At 45.0% G+C, this 18,350-nt stretch overlaps 6 protein-coding genes across 6 annotated transcripts; 3 read left to right on the top strand and 3 right to left on the bottom strand.

The window, feature by feature from the left end:
- Positions 1-1,148: 1,148 nt before the first annotated feature.
- Positions 1,149-2,958, top strand: CLUP02_16205 (uncharacterized protein; the record flags this gene model as incomplete). Its single annotated transcript, XM_049295129.1, has 2 exons — positions 1,149-1,672; positions 1,758-2,958. The coding sequence occupies 2 exons, from the start codon at positions 1,149-1,151 to the stop codon at positions 2,956-2,958; spliced, it is 1,725 nt and encodes a 574-aa protein (XP_049152276.1).
- A 46-nt stretch (positions 2,959-3,004) lies between these two features.
- Positions 3,005-3,793, bottom strand: CLUP02_16204 (uncharacterized protein; the record flags this gene model as incomplete). Its single annotated transcript, XM_049295128.1, has 1 exon — positions 3,005-3,793. One exon carries the CDS (start codon positions 3,791-3,793, stop codon positions 3,005-3,007), a length of 789 nt encoding a protein of 262 aa, XP_049152275.1.
- A 571-nt stretch (positions 3,794-4,364) lies between these two features.
- CLUP02_16203 (thioredoxin) lies at positions 4,365-5,002 on the bottom strand (the record flags this gene model as incomplete). Its single annotated transcript, XM_049295127.1, has 2 exons — positions 4,365-4,804; positions 4,855-5,002. 2 exons carry the CDS (start codon positions 5,000-5,002, stop codon positions 4,365-4,367), a joined length of 588 nt encoding a protein of 195 aa, XP_049152274.1.
- A 645-nt stretch (positions 5,003-5,647) lies between these two features.
- Positions 5,648-6,525, bottom strand: CLUP02_16202 (uncharacterized protein; the record flags this gene model as incomplete). Its single annotated transcript, XM_049295126.1, has 3 exons — positions 5,648-5,678; positions 5,764-5,933; positions 6,433-6,525. 3 exons carry the CDS (start codon positions 6,523-6,525, stop codon positions 5,648-5,650), a joined length of 294 nt encoding a protein of 97 aa, XP_049152273.1.
- A 2,193-nt stretch (positions 6,526-8,718) lies between these two features.
- Positions 8,719-8,919, top strand: CLUP02_16201 (uncharacterized protein; the record flags this gene model as incomplete). Its single annotated transcript, XM_049295125.1, has 1 exon — positions 8,719-8,919. One exon carries the CDS (start codon positions 8,719-8,721, stop codon positions 8,917-8,919), a length of 201 nt encoding a protein of 66 aa, XP_049152272.1.
- Positions 8,920-16,604: 7,685 nt separating this feature from the next.
- On the top strand, positions 16,605-18,199 carry CLUP02_16200 (major facilitator superfamily transporter; the record flags this gene model as incomplete). The annotated part of the gene is made up of 2 exons (XM_049295124.1): positions 16,605-17,901; positions 17,955-18,199. The coding sequence occupies 2 exons, from the start codon at positions 16,605-16,607 to the stop codon at positions 18,197-18,199; spliced, it is 1,542 nt and encodes a 513-aa protein (XP_049152271.1).
- Between the last annotated feature and the right edge of the window lie 151 nt (positions 18,200-18,350).

Raw genomic sequence — 18,350 nt, 5'->3', positions numbered from 1 at the left:
AATACAATGGGAATATGAGGACAGAAAAGAGCAATAAGAAGGCGGTGGTAATGTCCGTCTACAGCGGCCGTTCCTGATGACACCCAACGTGCGTACTTAATGTCAACTACGCCCACCAACTTTCTCCGTCGACGTCTCATATCTCATACACACTACGCAGTTCAATATATGATAATTGGACTTAGTGCTGGCCGAAAGCCCTGCCCTACTGACACGTATACCAGCGGTACCCAGAATAAGTTCCTGCTTTAGTATTTGTGAATGGATAGCCATTAGACACTCAACATCAGGAACTGGGGATCCTTCCTAGACCGTCGCTTTAAGCCTTCAAAGCGACTGCCTTGCGGTGAATATGTCACTGAATGATGGACGCGGACATGGCCACGATAATATGAAAGCTACTAAAGAGTCAGCTAATTGGTCCCAGTCTAGATGAATGTCTAGGAGCGACGACCAAATGTTTCCAAATTGTCAACTATCATGGTAATCAACCGCCGGCGGCAAGTTACCACAGCCGGTATCATGATCGGGCCATCTGACCACCTTCCTTTAAAAGACGCCGGCCGGTCACCGATCCAGACCCCATCAAGGTACACCCATAACTGGTCTTTTCAAGTAAAAGACCAGTAGTGAAATTAGATATGAACTATCTTCATCGTGACTTAACAGAGAAGACAAGTCCATAGCTTCAGAGTAGGCGGAACTGAGAATGCCCCCAATCCGTGACCATTCCGCCACGGTCAACCAATCTGGCCTTCATCGGCTTGGTATGAGAGTGATTCATGTCGACCCAAGCTCGTTACTCAAACTGCAAACAATGAAGAGATTTCCAATCTTTTTGTTGTCACTGGTTTCCCAGATGATCATCACTTCCTCTCGCTGCCTTGTATATCCAGCTACAGACTTCGCCATGAAATCCTACAGACCGTATAATGGCGAGAGTCCTGGGCAATCCGCGAATGTCCACGAGAATAGCCACTCCTAAGAACTGCCACCAAAGCCTCCAACTCGAATAACAGCCTCGCACCTTGCTGGCCCCACGGCTTGATATTGGGAAAACTCTGCTCTGTGAAGATCCCCGCCCTTTTGCCCTCCTGTTCTTCCATTGAAAGCCATGCCAACCCTTCTTCCATCAACGATTATTCACCATGTCAACTCCACCAACGCACTCGACCAAGCCCATCGTTGGCCAAACGGTGGTCTCCAAACCCTCAATCGAAGATCCTTCCAACACCTCCACTCGACGCACCGAGACCGAAGAGATACCTATAGCCACCGATGGCCTCCACCGCCGCCTCAGTAACCGCCAGGTCCAGCTCGTCGCCATCGGAGGCTCCATAGGCACGGCCGTCTTCGTCAGTATGGGCGGCGCCCTCCAGCGTTCCGGGCCGGGCAGCCTTCTTCTAGCGTTTGTCATCTATACGATCATTCTCTCGCTGTGCAATAACTGCATGGCCGAGATGTCTGTTTACATGCCCGTAAGCGGCGGGTTTGTCCGACTTGCGGGGAAATGGGTCGACGATGCGTTCGGCTTTATGGCCGGCTGGAACTTCTTCTTCTACCAAGTCTTTCTGATACCGTTCGAGATTGTGGCTTTGACGCTGGTGGTTTCGTACTGGAACGACAAAATTCCAGTCTATGCGATTTGCGTTGGGTGCATTATACTCTATGGGTATGTTTCCTCGGTGCTCGCTGTGGTCCTTATTTGTGTCAGGAAGAGCCCGGGGCTGTAGAGCAAAGTTAACATTATTGCTTAGCCTCATTAACGTTTTTGCCGTCGGCGTTTACGGAGAAGCCGAATTCTACCTCTCCGACGGCAAAGTCATTCTGCTCGCGATGCTTCTGGCTTTTACTCTAATCACTATGGCGGGAGGTAACCCGCAGCACGACACCTACGGCTTCCGAGCCTGGTCCGCCGGTTACTTTGCCGAATACGTCAGCACCGGGCCCCTCGGGAAATTCGAAGGCTTCCTGTCCGCCCTTTGGACCGCATCCTTCACCTGCGTCGGACCCGAATACGTCTCAATGATGGCCGCCGAAGCCAAACATCCTCGTATTTACGTGAAGACGGCCTTCAAAGCAGTCTACTGGCGCATTTGGATCTTCTTTGTTGGGAGTGCCCTGGCCGCTGGGATCGTCGTCAGTCATAAGGATCCGACTCTCGTCGCGATTTACACGGGAAAAGGGGGCTCCATGGGCACTGGCAGCGCGGCTGCATCGCCTTATATCATCGCGATGGGCAACCTCGGCATCGGTATCCTGCCTCACGTTGTTACTTTCTTTTTGGCTACCACCATCTTCTCGGCCGGCAGCGCCTATACTTATTGTTCTACGAGAACGCTCTATGGTCTGGCCCTCGAGGGGAGGGCCCCGCGCTTCCTGACCAAGACGACGAAGAAGGGGGCCCCGATTTACTGCCTTACCGTGGTCATGGTCTTTCCTCTCTTCTCGTTGTTGCAGCTCTCGAGCTCGTCGGCAAAGGTACTCGACTGGCTGATTTCGCTGACAACCGCGGCAACTATTATTGACTACATCGTCATCTGCGTCACATACAACTGCTTTCACAGGGCCTGCAAGACGCAAAACTTTGACCGCTCTCGTCTCCCTTACATCGGTCGGTTTCAGCCGTATAGCGCGTACATTGGCCTGGTCTGGATGACATGTGTCGTGATTTGCTACGGCTACCGGTCACTCAGTCCGTTTGACCCAGCTTCTTTCTTCATACATTACACGATGGTTCTTCTAGCGCCTCTTCTGTTCTGTCTCTGGAAGTGCTACAAGGGTACGAAAACCCTGCGGCCGGACGAGGTCGACCTCGTGTGGGATGCCCCTCGAATAACCGCGTACGAGGAGCTGCTGAGCGAGGTTGATCCTCCCATCGGATTCCTACAAGATATAGCCAACCACTTTTCGGTCAAGAGGCTTACCAAAAGACGTGATGCCACCGCCGGAGTGTGAAGCAAAGCAGCCTTTGACAACCAAGCACATCGCCACACTCCGCCCACTACATTGACAGGGTATACCACAGCCCTCCGGCAACAGCACCAGCGCCGACAAGCCACGGCGCAAAACGAGCACCGGCTTCCAGAATTACTCTTTTTTGCTTGTCAAAGATCTTGCTTCTGAGCGCTGCAGCTTCGTTCCCATGCGGAAACGGCATGTCCGGCACTGGCAGGTCGAGGAACTCGCACAAGGGACCCCAGCCCTCCCCGAGCTTGTACACAAGCAACCTCTCCTTGGGGACCGTCGACATGATGTACTTGTGGTGGCGCTCATAGACCTCGCCGAGCTTCAATTCCAGGTCGGGAACGTCGCTTGCTCCCACCCAACCCAGCATCATCTTCTGGATATTCCCTGCGCTGTCTGCGCCCATCATGGGCTCGACGTAGTCCCGGATGAAACACGTCAGGGGCCCAAAGATGCCTGAAATCACCTCCTTCATCGATACCCGCCACTTTTCATAGTCTCGGATGACGAGAACGACCTTCGCTTCAGGGTAGGCATCGATGAGCGATGGTGTGAAGGGGGCCGCGATATCGGTGATGCCTTCGCAGGGTCCAAAGATGTGGTCCCAGTCGGCGGTGGTCATGCCCTTGCCGGTGTATGAGGGCAATGTCGGGAATAGGGCGTCGGAGGCACGGCCGAAAAAGCGCCAGTCATCGGGGCTGTCGATGGCATTGAGGCCGTGGTAGACGTCCTTGTAACCCAGCTCGGTGAGGGCGAGCATCATGGAGTAGGGGCCCGTGCGAGGGAGCCCGACGCTGAGGACTTTGGTGGGGCGAGAGGGAGCCATCGTGACGGGTTGACTCAGTGTCGATGCCTCGAAAGCTGGTTCACGATATGTCTACACACGGTACCAGTCTCTTCTCACATAGAAGTGTCTGGTGAACATTAGTGGCAATGGGACGTCAGTCGATTATCTTAGTGAAGTTTGACTAAATACACATGTCAGCATGAGCGACATTCGAAAGCTGCCTAGCCCACATCTTCACCCTTGTTGATCTAACTGCTTCGCGAATTAGATGACTCGGGTGCCCACCGCTAGCTCAAATAACCGATTCTGCCGTATACATCCCTGACCGGGACAAGGAAAGACCCACAGGCATCCATTCTAGGGTACCTGGATTGCTGTCATTGTTGAATCCATAAATCGATCTCGAAGATGAGGATGTGATCACCAAGGTCGAGTAACATTTCCTGAGATTCAAGTCAAGACACTGGCCTCTGAAGCATCAACACACTTTCAGTATTTTCCGTTTAAAATCGCTCATTGACATTCAGATCCACTGTTTGGCTATTCGAACCCTCGACAGAAGTATTCCTTCAAAGGTCCAACTTTCCGCACACGCCAATCCTGACTCTCATCACTCCTTCTTCGCATCCTCTCCCTCACCAGCGAGCGCCTGCACAACAGCCTGCAACGCAGCCCGATCCGCGCCCCGAATCTTGTCGACGCGGCCATCCTCAGTGAACACAACCGACTGACGAGGCGTCACTCCCTTGGCAGCCACACCCGTAGGCTTTCCCTTCTGGAAGAACATGAACGTCGGCATGGCAGTGACGCCGTAGCGGCCAGCGACGTTGTTGACGTGATCGACGTTGACCTTGGCGAACGCGAGCTTCCCATCCGCGGCGTGCCTGTCGGCCAGACCGGAGAAGACGGGCGCGATGGCGCGGCAGGGCGGGCACCAGTCGGCGTAGAAGTCGACGACGACGTTGGTGGTGGAGGCGAGGAGGGCGTCTAGCTCGCCGGCGCTGGTGACTTTGTAGACTTTGCCTGATGTCTCGGGGATGGGCGAGCGGTCTGCGAATAGTGTCTTTGGAGAGTTGATTAGTTAGCAGCACGGCACTCACATTTGAGGTGTCGTTTAGGGAGGATAGCCATGGCCATCTCATGAAGAGGGGTGAGGCAGCGGCTCCGTCGTGAGGCCTGCTGTGGGGCACGTACTTTTGCGAGCATGTAAATGGCAAAAGCCAGGAACATCCATGAGAGCGTGTCCATCTTGTCGCTCAATGCAATGGTCTTCTATGATGAGAGCAACTGTTGTAAGGACATTCGCGTGAACATCGAATGTTGCAGAGCACAAGGAGAAAGCTCGATTGATCCGACCTTGAGCTGTGGAAGCCAACCGGGCTTTATCCGGCGGAGCTTTGTCAGCAGCGACCCGTGCATGGGTAAGGTGGGTGGGTGGCGCGCAACGTCCGCAGGTATTAATACTCAGGCGTACCAGGTACCCTAGAAGAGAACATTTAGTATGACACGTCGTGTTGAAGCAATACCAGAATCCAGATAGATCCAACATCAACTCCGGAACATGATAATTGCTTCGTTCAGGTATAGATATCTCGAGATATATTTTCTCCCGGAACCGTCATGTTTCATTCGATAGACAACTTCGTATTTGAAACAAATTGGTGCACATTCTGGTCCAGGCAAACGTCGTCCGTGACGTGTTCATTGGGTCGTCACATCAAAATGCGCCCCTTCCAAGGTACCAATGCCTCCAAGCAGCGGCTCACATACAGTGCATCAAGCATGGCAGCGCATACATACATGTATGAAAAATCCTTGTGTCACCTCCATAATATGTACGGGTATCATCTCGCCGAGAAAAAGCTCCGTCTCAACCTAAGGTAGTCGTGCCATTTAGCATCCTCCACAGAAGCAGCGGTCGTCACTAAATTACCCAGTATTAGCATCCTCTGTTCTCTCATCTCGAAAAAGAATCCAGAGAACATTTCTCTCTCTCTTTCTTGACGTACCCAAAAGCAGACAGTCCGCAGAACGGCTTCGTGCATGGTCCTCCGCTGCAGAAGCTGGTGCAGTCGCTATCTCTGCCGCACGTAGGCGCAACGTTGGCCTGCGGCGCCGCAAGAGCGAGGGCGGAGAGGGAGAGGAGGGCGATGACGGAGAAATGCATCTTGGCGTGTGGCTACGAGTTGAGTGGAAGAGAAGGGCTTCGGAAGCGGAAGGCTTTTAAGGTTGGCTGTAAGTGGGCGGAATGGGTGTAAAGCTTGAGTCGATAGACTGACGGAGACTCAGACCGGGGAGGTAGACTTGCTCTTTTATATCTTCTTCAGACCCTTATGGATTTATACACGCTGATGTACGCGTCAATACTTCGCATACATCACGGACTTTACACAACCTACCCGGGTAGAAATTAGCTTCCGCGAGTAAGTCTAATTTCTTAAAGACGGTATTCGTTTGATGGACACAATCAATGTGGTTCGTCTCTAGGCTTGGCAGTCATGTCCTGGGGAGAACTCAGCCTCAGAACTACTCTATCTGTAGAGGATTGGTCTTGACTCGCCCTGGGGAGAGAAGGTATACCCCTGCTGGTTATGTCGTTATGCGTATGTAATTCGGTGCATGGGATGTCTGTACATGTCCGGCGGCCATTTTTAAGGTTTCTAGGACTAAGAATTGACGGCGAAGAAAATGTTATTATGTGGGAGGCCGACGGGATTCTTCAAGTGGTTGGGCCAATTTGGATAATGGCACTGCAGATCCGTCGGTAACATAGTCCTTAATCTCATTCATCGCTCTCCGACTTACAATGTCTATTGACGCTTCAAAGCCCCCCGCGAGGATTGAGGCCCAGGACCGGTCGACAAGTCATGCGATACTGCGGGTCTACCATCCTACAAGGAGAATAAGAAGACTGAAGGAACATTTCATCCCTGGTCATACTGTCTCGGGCGTTGTAAAGACAGCAGCATGAGGCGAAATCAAAGTAAGTGGAAAGTCTACATCTGCCGAGGGCTGCGCAAGACTGTGTCGCCAGCCCGAAGCAAGATAGTGGAGAGGGATGGCCTCTGACGGAGGTTTCGGGGGCCGGAGATTCGTTTGGGCTCCGGCCCTCCGATCCCGGGAAGGTCACCGCCCGAACACAGACGGCCGGCAGCTTAGAGCGGTGCCTGGAGAGGGACTGGAGGCCAGGTTAATCGCAGCAAGTCTAGACTTTGCAGATTTCCTGCTTCAGAATGGAGTATCCATCTAATGGTGCACTGGCTCGGCGCCGTAGGGCAAAGACTCTATTTCTTTCAAGAATTTGCTACTTTTCGGGCCCCACGACTCCCCCTCTCCCACCCTTTAAAGAGAACGTGGAGTAAAAGGCTACGTGAAGGAAACCATGGGACCAACGTTGGCCTTGTTTGGTAGCGACTATGATCTCTTGGGAACATGGAGCAAGGCAAGTATCGACGATCATCTAATGGAGCACCAAATTGCCACATGTTTCGACGGATGTGGAAGCCGGGCCCCAGCGGGACGAGGAGGGGATGCCAGGTTTGAGGACGTCAAAGCACCGGTGCCGGAGACGTGAGGTGTCAGTCAATCACTGCTTCGATGATCTGCCTGTTCGGAGTCTGGCAGTTAGACTCCGCTTTTCCGGCCGAAAGAACGACCGGAAAGTTCAAGAACATCTAGGCTCGGCGGAGGGATTGACTTCCGGGACCGGAGGGCCGGATGAGACTCCACATCACCGATGCCGTGATGTGCCCTTGACGAGTCGTCAACGAGTTTGAAGTAACACGGGTGGCATGATAAAGTTGGGTCAAGATGTAGTCGCCTGTCACGCAATACCCAGCTCCATGGAACAGGAAACACCTCGCGCCCGGGACTTGAAAGACTGGGCACGCCTCCTTGGACCTTCAGCGGGTTGGATACAGTGGGTTCGGATACCGGACGGACCCTGAGGAAGTCTACTGCAAATGTCACATTGATGGGCGAGACATCACCAGGCGGCCGTTGTAACTTGCGCCATGGTCTGCCAGAGCCATTGTTTGGGGATGGAATGGACCGTGGAGACTTGGACGTTGGGATGGGTGGGGATGTAACCTTTGGGTTGTGTGGGGTAAAGGGAAGTAACGGTCAGATACGTCTGGGGAGAGATGGATAGATATCTGTGGTTACGTCCAGATATCAGATACAGGTCTCGTGGGACTGGCAGGTCGGTTCCCAAGGCGTGGACCAAGTTCTAGCTTGAGATTCTGCAACCGAGCAACAGCGGGTGGCTTCATTGAGGATGGCCATAGTGAGAGGATCTGACTCGGGGTATTCAGATCGAGTCGATTGCTAACACGCATTCCGACCTGGACGTCGACATAGAGATGAGCCTTGATTGCCATTCTAGCGTACGGAAGACTGAAAGCTGACACTCTGCCCAAATGCTGCTGTGTGACCCCGTAGATAGTCTGAAGTAGAATCAAAGTTGCAAGTAAGGTAGGGCGGGAAACGTGTGCGATGCAAGAATCCTTATCTGTGTAACGAACCCACGAGGAGGAAGACTGGAGCAGGCGACTGGAGCAAGAGCCTATCAGTCCCGTCGTGTCGCCGATGCAACTGGCCGGTTCCCAGGCCGTGGGCACGGTCAGCTCCTGCTCCGTAACACGTCGTAGACGTGGGAGCACGGGTTGTTCCCGACAGTCTTGAAGGACGGAAGTCTGGGGAATAGCTTTGGCCAAGGCGCGAGTTAGACATCTATAGGCAGTAGGCATCTGTATCGAATCTCCAATCTGCAGAGGACCATTGTAGCCGAAACCACAAGCTTCTTCTTCCCGTCTGGCAGCTACGTGTTGTGTGGTCCCCTCTTTTCTCTGTTCGCTTCTTTCCATTCTTTTTTTTTTTTTTTTTTTTTTGAGTTTCAATCTCAGGGAAACGTTACATGCACCTCTCCATCCTGCACGGACCTCAGATGCCAGGGGGCAGGGACGATGCCTAGCGCGCTGGTTGGTCGACGCTTGTCTATCTTGGCTCTGGGCGCCACTTCAAAAATCTCTCCGCACGGGGGAAGGTGTGGTGGTGTGGTGGCTATTGCTTCTGTTTTTACCACTGTTACGGCAGACTGCAAGAGGCACTCCGCCAAAACCGTTCTTTCTAATAGACCTACGGCTACTATAAATTTTAGGTATTAATAGCGCGACTTTCTCGTACATATAAATAAATATTATAATAGATCCTATATATTATTATAAGGAATTACTTATAACCGTAGGTAGTAATAGTTACGTAAGGGCGGTTATACTACTTAGCGAAAGTAAGGTAGCTAGGGGGCATATCCTCTTTACTAATTTCTATTACTAATTAATTTCCCTTTTTTCTTAACTAACTTAATATTTTTTAAATAAGGTAAGTAATCCGCCTATACCCCTATAGTTACTTATTAGCGATTATATTTTACTTTATTATATTTTATACCCTTTTTTATTTTATTTTTTATTATTATTACTTAATTATATACGTAATTATAAGTATAATATTTGCGATTTACTAATTAGAAATATTAATTAGGTATAATTAAATAATTTTATACATAATTACTAGTGTAATTTTTACTAATTAGTAATTATACTTTTTTTTAGGCTAATATATGCATAATTATAAATATAATTACGCGTATATACTTATTTATAATTTAATTCTTTTTATTTACTTTTTTCTTTAGTATTAACTATTTACGTATATATACTAATAATTTCGTATAGGATACTCTCTTTTTTAATAATTATATATACTATATAATACTTATAATAAGCGCTTAATATAGCGTTCTAGCCCGTATTAAGAGTATATAGCTCCTAACGGTCCCCGTATATTAACTTACGTAGTACCCTAACGACCTTATATCTTATAAAATAACCTCTTACCTCTTTATTAATATATATACTTCTATATAATAGCTTCTTTATTATACGGATTTTTATATTATTTATAGGCTCTTTATCTTCTTTTTTAAAGACTTTTTATTAAATCTATAACCTTAGTATTATATAGGTTAGTATATATTACTTTATACTATTTAATATTACTATACTAACCCGTATAATCTAGCCCTAGCGTTAGATTAAGCTTAACCCTAAGATTACTAAAAATAGCTATTATATACCCCCGGATATTACTATAACTCGTACTTAGGCTACTAATACTATTTAAATAACTATATACGGCGACGCTAAGACTAGTACTAAGTTATGCGCCCGTTATAAGGCCAGTAAAGGTATTTTTGCTAATTACGTTATTTTTATAAGTAAGGGCTATTTTAATTATAATTATATATTTATTATATACGAGTATACGCTCGTTATGCCTCCTGTTATTACTCGTATATTACTTTATATTACTTTATATCTATTTATAATTTACTAATAGTTTATATTAGCTCGTAATACGCTTATTAAAGTCGTTAAGCGCGGTCGTAATTATAAGGGCCATAATAAAGTCCGTATTAGTACTCTATTTAAGTCTCTAAGTACTATTCCCGCTATATACTTTTATATAATAATAAAAGCCCTTAAATAAGTAGCTAAGTAGGCTAAAAATAATAAAAAGAGTATATATAATAGTATATAAGATTATAAGGAGTATTATTAACTTATATAGACTCTAAATAAAGAGTAATTAATTTAATATTCTTATATAGTATAATATAGGAGTTTATATAGGTATATATTAGGATATAGTATAGTTAGGCTTAATACCCGGGTAGTAAGGCCCCTATAGAGTTATAGGGTACTTATTAATTATAAGCTAGAGTATACGCGCTTAGTTTAGCTTATAAGAGGCCGTAACTAACTATATAAAAGCTCCCCCTAAAGTTTAACGTTTTTAATAAAATTATAGAACTTTTATTTATTATATATTATTATTATATACTTTTCTATCCTTTTTAGTATTATAGATCCTTATAAGCGTTTATATTTTTATATATATACTTATAAAACTTTATAAGTAAAAAGATACCCCTATATATTACTATAATTATATATAAATATTTACCCCTTACTTAAAATTTCTTTTTTAGTTTCTTATTTTATATATTATTACTTTTTTAAAATAGTATAACTACGTATTAATTTTTTATTATATTAAACGATAATTATTATAAAGTTAAAGAGTAATTAGACTTATAATATAATTATTATATATATCTTTATAGTTTTTAATATTAGAATTATAAAGCAAACTTTTAAACATTAACTTATAAAATAGGACTTATAACGAGAAGAGCGTACGGTCTTTTTTAAGGATCTATTGATTTGTATCCAAGAATTATTCTTTTAATAATACTTAAATAATAAAAATATCCTTTTTTAACTCTAGTCTAAAGGATTTATAATTACGGCTATAGGATTATTAACACTTTATTAATAAAATTAGCTTTAGTAATAATAAATATTAAAATAGCTCGTAATTATATAATAATAATTAAAAGAGTTCTTTTTTAGTATATTAGAGGTTACTTACCGTACTAAAGGGTACGGTAAAGAGTATTTTTATATATAAGTTCGCTAATAAGCTTATATTATTAACCGAGATAAACTATACTTTATATATTACAAAACCTTTTTATAATAAGTTTAAAATTAGTTAAATAAAATGAGGTACTATTATAAAAGGTTTATAACTCCTAGACTAAATTATATTTAGTCTTTAAATACGTACAATAAGCTTTTATTATTTAGATTTAAAATCTATATTAGTATTAATATTTATTTATAGTTTATTATATAGTTCTATATGGGGGTTTCTATTTATACGTCCCGGAATATACTTATATAATATCTTACTATTATTTAATAACGGGGATTTATATTATTACGAGTTTATTTAGACTAAGGGAAAGAAACCGTTCTTATGTTTAGTATTTATTACTACTTTTTATAATACTATTTAATAATAAAAAGTCTAATTATATTCCGTAATTACTAAATTGTTAGTAAAAGTATTTATAACGTTAAGATTAAAAGTTAGTAAAATCGTTTTTATTAAAGTAAATTAGTATATTAGTAAGTAAGTAATATATATCTTAGTATATATAAGTATACTTACGTTTATAAAAATACTTCTAACTACTTAAGTTTTAAGGGCTATTTTATATAAATATACTCTCTAACTAAATTATACTTTTATTTACGTATATATTACTAATTCGTTCTAATTTTATTAACTTTATATAAATTTAGAACTCTTATTAAATTCGTCGTTAAAAAGGTCGCCCTTATATTATTTCTAGTTAGCTATAATAACTATATTATTAACTTATGTTACGAACTATATAAGACTTTATATAGCCGATTAACTAAGACTAAGTTTAATAATTATTAAACGCTATTTAAAATAATAATAATCTAGACGTATATCTTCCTTAAGCTACCTTATAGATTTATACCTTAATTATTAAGGGCTTTTTAACTATATTAGCTAAAAGTACGAAGTTTAGCGAGGCTAATTATCTTTATTTTAAAGCGTATTAATATTTTTATATTTATTTAAAGTAATATATACGCAATAAGCTCTAATTAAAATTTATTTTACTTAATAAACTATAGGGCAGTATTATATAGGTTAAGTAGAGATTAGAAAACTCTAGAATTAATTTTAAAATATTAAATAGCTTCGTAATTATAAGTAATACTAAGGATAAAGAGGAATTATAAATATAATTATAGTTTACTTTAAACTATTTATTAACGAGAATACTCGTTTCTATCCTTATAATATATTAAGTTATTTACTATCGTAAACTTTATTTTTTTATCGAACTATTATAATTTCGTCTTTCTTATCGTTTTTATCTTTTTTAACCTTTTTCTTAGCCTTTACCTCTTTTTTAACAATCTTCTTTTTTTATTTAACTAATAATTCCTCCTTAATTTTTATTATTAATTTAATACTAATACTTATTAAAAGCCGTATTTTTAGAACATTTCTATACGTCGTTTTGCTTAAAGTTTTAATTATAATTAGCTTTATATAATCTTTTCCTTTTTTTACTAGTTAAGGTTTAATAACTAGCGACTTAATTTTAGTTTAAAAAATAATAAAAAGTTAATAATTATCTTTTTCATATAAGATCGTAGTTTTAAAAAGGAATCTCTCTAAACTTATAACTTTATATACTACTTTATAGTACTCTAAGATATCGCAAGGATTTTCTATATTAATTAGAAATACTATTTACTCTATTAAAAAAATTTATTAGTTTATTATAAAATATAAAATAATAAATCGTATTATATCTTAATATAAAATAAACGTTAAGAAGTAATTAAACTAAACTTTTTTAATAAACTTCTTAATAACTTAGACATTAGTATAAGTTATTATTTAGAAACCGTTAAGTTCGTTCTTAAAAAAGGATGCGTTATATAATATAATAGAAATATTAATTATTAATAATTATTTTAACTCCTTTTTTATTTATTAAATACTTCGTTCCCGCTCTTTTAAGCCCGTAAGAAGAGATTTTATTAATATTAAGGCTTATATATTTATATATTTTTATTATATAAAAAGGGCAAAGCTTATATAAGTATTGTTATTAATCGGTCGTTTTAAAATAGCTTTATAAAGAGGTATTATAAGGTTAATTAGTTTAGTAACGTTTTATATAAAAACTAAAAGTTATTATAAATTTATATTATAATATTTATAAGCGAGCTATTAGTTTAATAACTTAAGTAAAGAGTAATTTTTACCTATAAAAGGGTAAAAAGTAGTAATTACTTTTATAATAAAGTTATAAAAAAAAGAAAAACTTTTATATTAGGGTATAATATTATATAATTTTATATATTATTATATAGTTTAATATATTATAAAATTAAAGTATCTCTTAAGCTATAAATCTTTATAACCCCTATTTATAAGTTATTATATTAGTCTAGACCCTATCCTGGGTAGTAGGGTGACCGTAAAATACGATTTCTGCTTTGACACATGAAAAAAGTGTTTTGGCGGAGTGCCTCTTGCAGTCTACCGTAACTGTGTTTGTTATGTGGAGGGAAGGCACGAGATCAAAAAGCATAGGTAGTGTTTTGATATTAGCACTCGGCCTTTTACAGATCCCTATGGCAGGCTCGGGGAAGTAGAGCATATAGGAATGTCAACCTCGTATTTTGCCTTATCACTACTCTGAGATGAATCAACATCAGCCGCATGCCGTGGACCGCAGGGTGAATCCATTCGCACTCGCTGTGATGCGTGCTGCTGTCAGCACTTGATGCGTCTTCGGCACTGAAAAGGCACAGTGCGGGCGGCCGGCAGGCGATGGATGCATGTCATCTCTACTTCTCCTTCCCCAAACGGCCGAGGCACAGGAGTCCATAAGCCAATTACGATCAGAGTCTCCGAGATGGAAGGAAGCGCCACCTCGTGACCTCCCGAACTATTGACCAATCAGATACCCCAAGGCATCGGCCCTTTGTCGTGGGGCTTATCGATTGGGGTAGAGTGGGGACGCAACGAACCATGAATTTCGTTGATGAATTTCGCTTCTTTCTCCCGGCGCGGCACACATGTCAAAACAAATAAGCACCTCAGATTGCTTCCTGCAAGTGACGGTAGGCGACTTGAGATGAAACATGACGAGAATTGGGGCAAACAACAAGTTGGAATCACTATCACGAAAGACTCATTCAAGCAAGAAAGAATGGCTGCCGTGGTGTAACACGGCCTCAGATACCAGCTAGGGGCCTCTGCAGATGTGGTGTGATGCGAGAGGGAGGTTGGCCCAGTCAGTCAGCAACAATGGGACTTTGACAACGCGAATGTCTCAATTTTAACTTCCAGCCGTCGTCTATCACCCATTCTCCCTACCTTATTCGCAGGTTGGAACGAATACCGTCGTTGGAGCCTCCACCTCGTGATACCTCGCGTTGCCGTGAACAGCCGCTCTTCGCCCTGGCTTAGGCCGCCACCGCCTGCCGTCCGGCGCCGTTGAAGTTTGTCTAAATTTGGACTGCATTTTTCTTTGATTGATTGTTGTTTGACTCGACAATGCCATACGGGTACCCGTCTCTCAGACCAGACCCAACTTCCAAGATTCCGCAACTATCAACGTCAAGAAGATATCAAGCCTGACCGACTGATTGCTTACGCATCCATCATTCGGCACTGACCGGGCCGGAGTCTTTCTTATCAACACTGGACCTTCAAGCTTCAGGTCCACGGCCAGGTCTCCGAACCGAAATCTCCCCATCCGTATCTGTGGATTACCCGGTTCAGTCAATCGCATCCCTGTGCAGTGGCTCCTCTCAACCCATCGGCTGTTTCCCCCGTTGCCCAGCGGCGGCGCCAGATCCTGGTTTGGTTTCCCCATGCTCCACACCATCAGTCAATTCTGCTGTCACCTTTGAATTGGCATTAACATCTTTGACAAGCAAACTTTGGCGCACTTCTACCAGTGCCTGGTGGCTGTTGAGTGTTGCTAGTTGAAGAGCCGTATCTAAGCCTCCAAGGTAGGCCATTGCCTCTGACTGTCACGTAGCTTGCCACTCCATCCTACCACCTTTCTTTTGACACCACCACACTGACACATTGGAGACGCCTTACTCTCAGCCCATCTATCAAACCTGGTCCAAGGTCTCTCGTTCATGGCGCTGATAGGCACCTCGGCCACACGTCAGATGGAACGCATACGAGAAAGGCGACTCCTTCCTGAGTTCCCATTGCTACCTTACCTGAGCTGACCCTGCCTTCCCCTCCGTTGCTAGAGCGGTCGACTGGGGCAGCTCCTTCCTGCCAGTGCCTTCTTGCCAGTAATCTCCCGCCTCCTGCCATCTAAGGTGCCGTGGCGCGTGTGAGGTGCCTTCCCCCAAATTCTCACCTGCTGCGTACCCCGTACCCGTCCCGTCCCATTCGGGCGTTGGCGCCACCTTCCTTAGCTCTGCACATCTTCTCCCTGAGTCCCTCCTTCCCATCGTCTCACACCTCACACACCCACCACCCGTGGACACGCTTTCCCGTTTGCCATCTACGCCCCCGGCTGCCGGCTGCTTTCCTTCGCACCTGAGGTATCCTTCCATCTGCACCTGCCCTGCGTCTGAACATCGAGCCCTCAAAGCTTCTCGATTATTAAGTCATTTTTATATGCAAAAAGAAACACCCGACACTGTTTGCTCTTGCCATCTTTCCAATCTCATCCTATCTTCCCGTATCACGGTTTGATTAAGGTAGCGGCGATAAACAAATTGGCGTATACGGTACCTTACCTTACTTCGCTGCCATCTTTCTTCTCTTTCCCCTCCATCAACACCCTTCTTCCATCTTCAACATCACCAAGTCAACAAATCAACCCCGGCTACCCTACCTACGGATACCACCTCCATCATCCTCACACCCTCCACCCGACTTTCTCCCAGTCTCCGCCCCCCCTTGTCATCTTTTTCGCACCCGCCACGCCTCACCCTGGCACGTCGGGACCGCGACCTTGACCAAAGCTCCACCCACGATCATCGCCCAGTGCAACTGCAACCTGCAGCCCGATAAACCGTCCCATAAAGAAGCTGCACACCTCCCCTAGGACCCTTCTTCTAGTCTTTGCTCGCCCGTCTCATTCTTTCAGTCCCGTCTCTCCAGACCAAAACTCATCGAACCGAGCCTTGCGCCTGCGCTACTTTGGGCCACCATCACCCATCGTCTGGCACGATTGAGTTTCCAGTCTGCGACACTTTGAGAGAGAGAGAGAGAAGCACCAAGCGGCAGCCACACACCACCGGCCCCAATCCCTCCCGTCCCGCCAAGGCGCAACGCCGCTCCGTCAACCTCAACGTCTGTCCTCAGAACCTCTCCACCTCTTCAACTCCACACCACCGCCAAGATGTCTTCTGTTGACGAGAAACACGCTCCTGAGCCCGCGGCTGCGGCCGATGTCGAGCCCGCCACCGCCGCCCCGACAACAACCGCTGTTGACGGCCCCGTTCCCCGCCCTGCCGGCTTCATGTATCGTGGCTTCCGTATTGCTGGCAAGGAGCTCTGGTACGCTTCGCCCCGCATCCAGCTCTTCATGGTCTCCTTCGTCTGCTTCCTCTGCCCCGGAATGTTCAATGCTCTCGGTGGTCTCGGTGGCGGTGGTCAGGTTTCCACAAAGGCCTCCAACGATGCCAACACGGCCTTGTACTCCACCTTTGCCGTCGCCGCCTTCTTCGCCGGTACCTTTGCCAACCGTCTCGGTCTCCGTCTGACACTTAGCTTGGGCGGTCTGGGTTACTGCATCTACGCCGCTTCGTTCCTGTCCTACTCTCACAACCAGAACGAAGGCTTCGTCATTTTCGCCGGTGCTTTCCTCGGTGTGTGCGCTGGTCTCTTGTGGACTGGCCAGGGTGCCATCATGATGTCCTACCCCTCTGAAAAGGAAAAGGGACGCTACATCTCCTGGTTCTGGATGATCTTCAACCTCGGCGCTGTCATCGGTGCTCTTATCCCCCTCGGCCAGAACATCAACACAACATCGCGAAGCACTGTTACTGATGGTACCTACGCTGCCTTCATTGTTCTCATGCTGCTCGGTGCCATTCTTGCTCTCTTCATGTGCGATGTGCCCAAGATCATTCGTGAGGACGGCTCTAAGGTCATTGTTATGAAGAACCCTTCTTGGCAGTCTGAGTTCAAGGGTTTGTGGGAGACTCTGGCCCAAGACCCGTGGATCATCCTTCTGTTCCCCATGTTCTTCACCTCCAACGTCTTCTACACCTACCAAACCAACGACATGAACGCCCCTCACTTCAACACCCGCACCCGCTCGCTCAACAACCTGTTGTACTGGTCTTCCCAGATTATCGGTGCTCTCATCTTTGGTTACGCCCTCGACTTCCCCAAGGTCCGCCGTAGTGTGCGCGCAAAGGCCTCCTACATTACGCTTTTCGTCTTGACCATGGCCATCTGGGGCGGTGGTTACGCATGGCAGAAGAAGCAAGCTCCTCGCGGCGAGATTGAGGGCAACTTGGACTACCCCACCATTGACTGGACCGACGGCGGCGAGGCCTACATTGGCCCCATGTTCTTGTACATGTTTTACGGATTCTTCGATGCCTGCTGGCAGACGAGCATCTACTGGTACATGGGTGCCCTTTCCAACTCTTCCCGCAAGGCTGCCAACCTGGCTGGTTTCTACAAGGGTAAGTCACGCGTTCTTCCACTGTTTTGACGCGTTCATACTGACATGATACAGGTATTCAATCCGCCGGCGCTGCCGTCTTCTGGCGTCTCGATGGTGTCCAAACCGAGTACAACACCATCTTCGGCGCTACCTGGGGTTGCCTTGCTGGTGCCCTCGTTATTGGTGCGCCCATCATCTTCTTGAAGATCAAGGACACTGTCACCGTCGAGGAGGATCTCAAGTTCTCTGACGAGACCATTGCGGACGTTGCTGCCCCGGGTACGGTCGACACCAAGTTGGAGAAGGAGGTCGCGTAAATTGTTGTGCTGAAGCGAAACTGGGGGCGATGCCTGCATGATATCCACGGGAGTTGCTGGGGATTTTACGTTGACGAGGGATGAAGATACCATGATGTGCTATACGCATTGGATGTTGTAATGTTGGATTAGGTCCGTTTATATGTAATGA

The sequence above is a fragment of the Colletotrichum lupini genome, chromosome 9, assembly GCF_023278565.1.
Source record: "Colletotrichum lupini chromosome 9, complete sequence".
In the NCBI taxonomy this organism is placed as follows: Eukaryota; Fungi; Ascomycota; class Sordariomycetes; order Glomerellales; family Glomerellaceae; genus Colletotrichum; species Colletotrichum lupini.
This window is presented reverse-complemented; position numbering and strand designations above follow the sequence as displayed.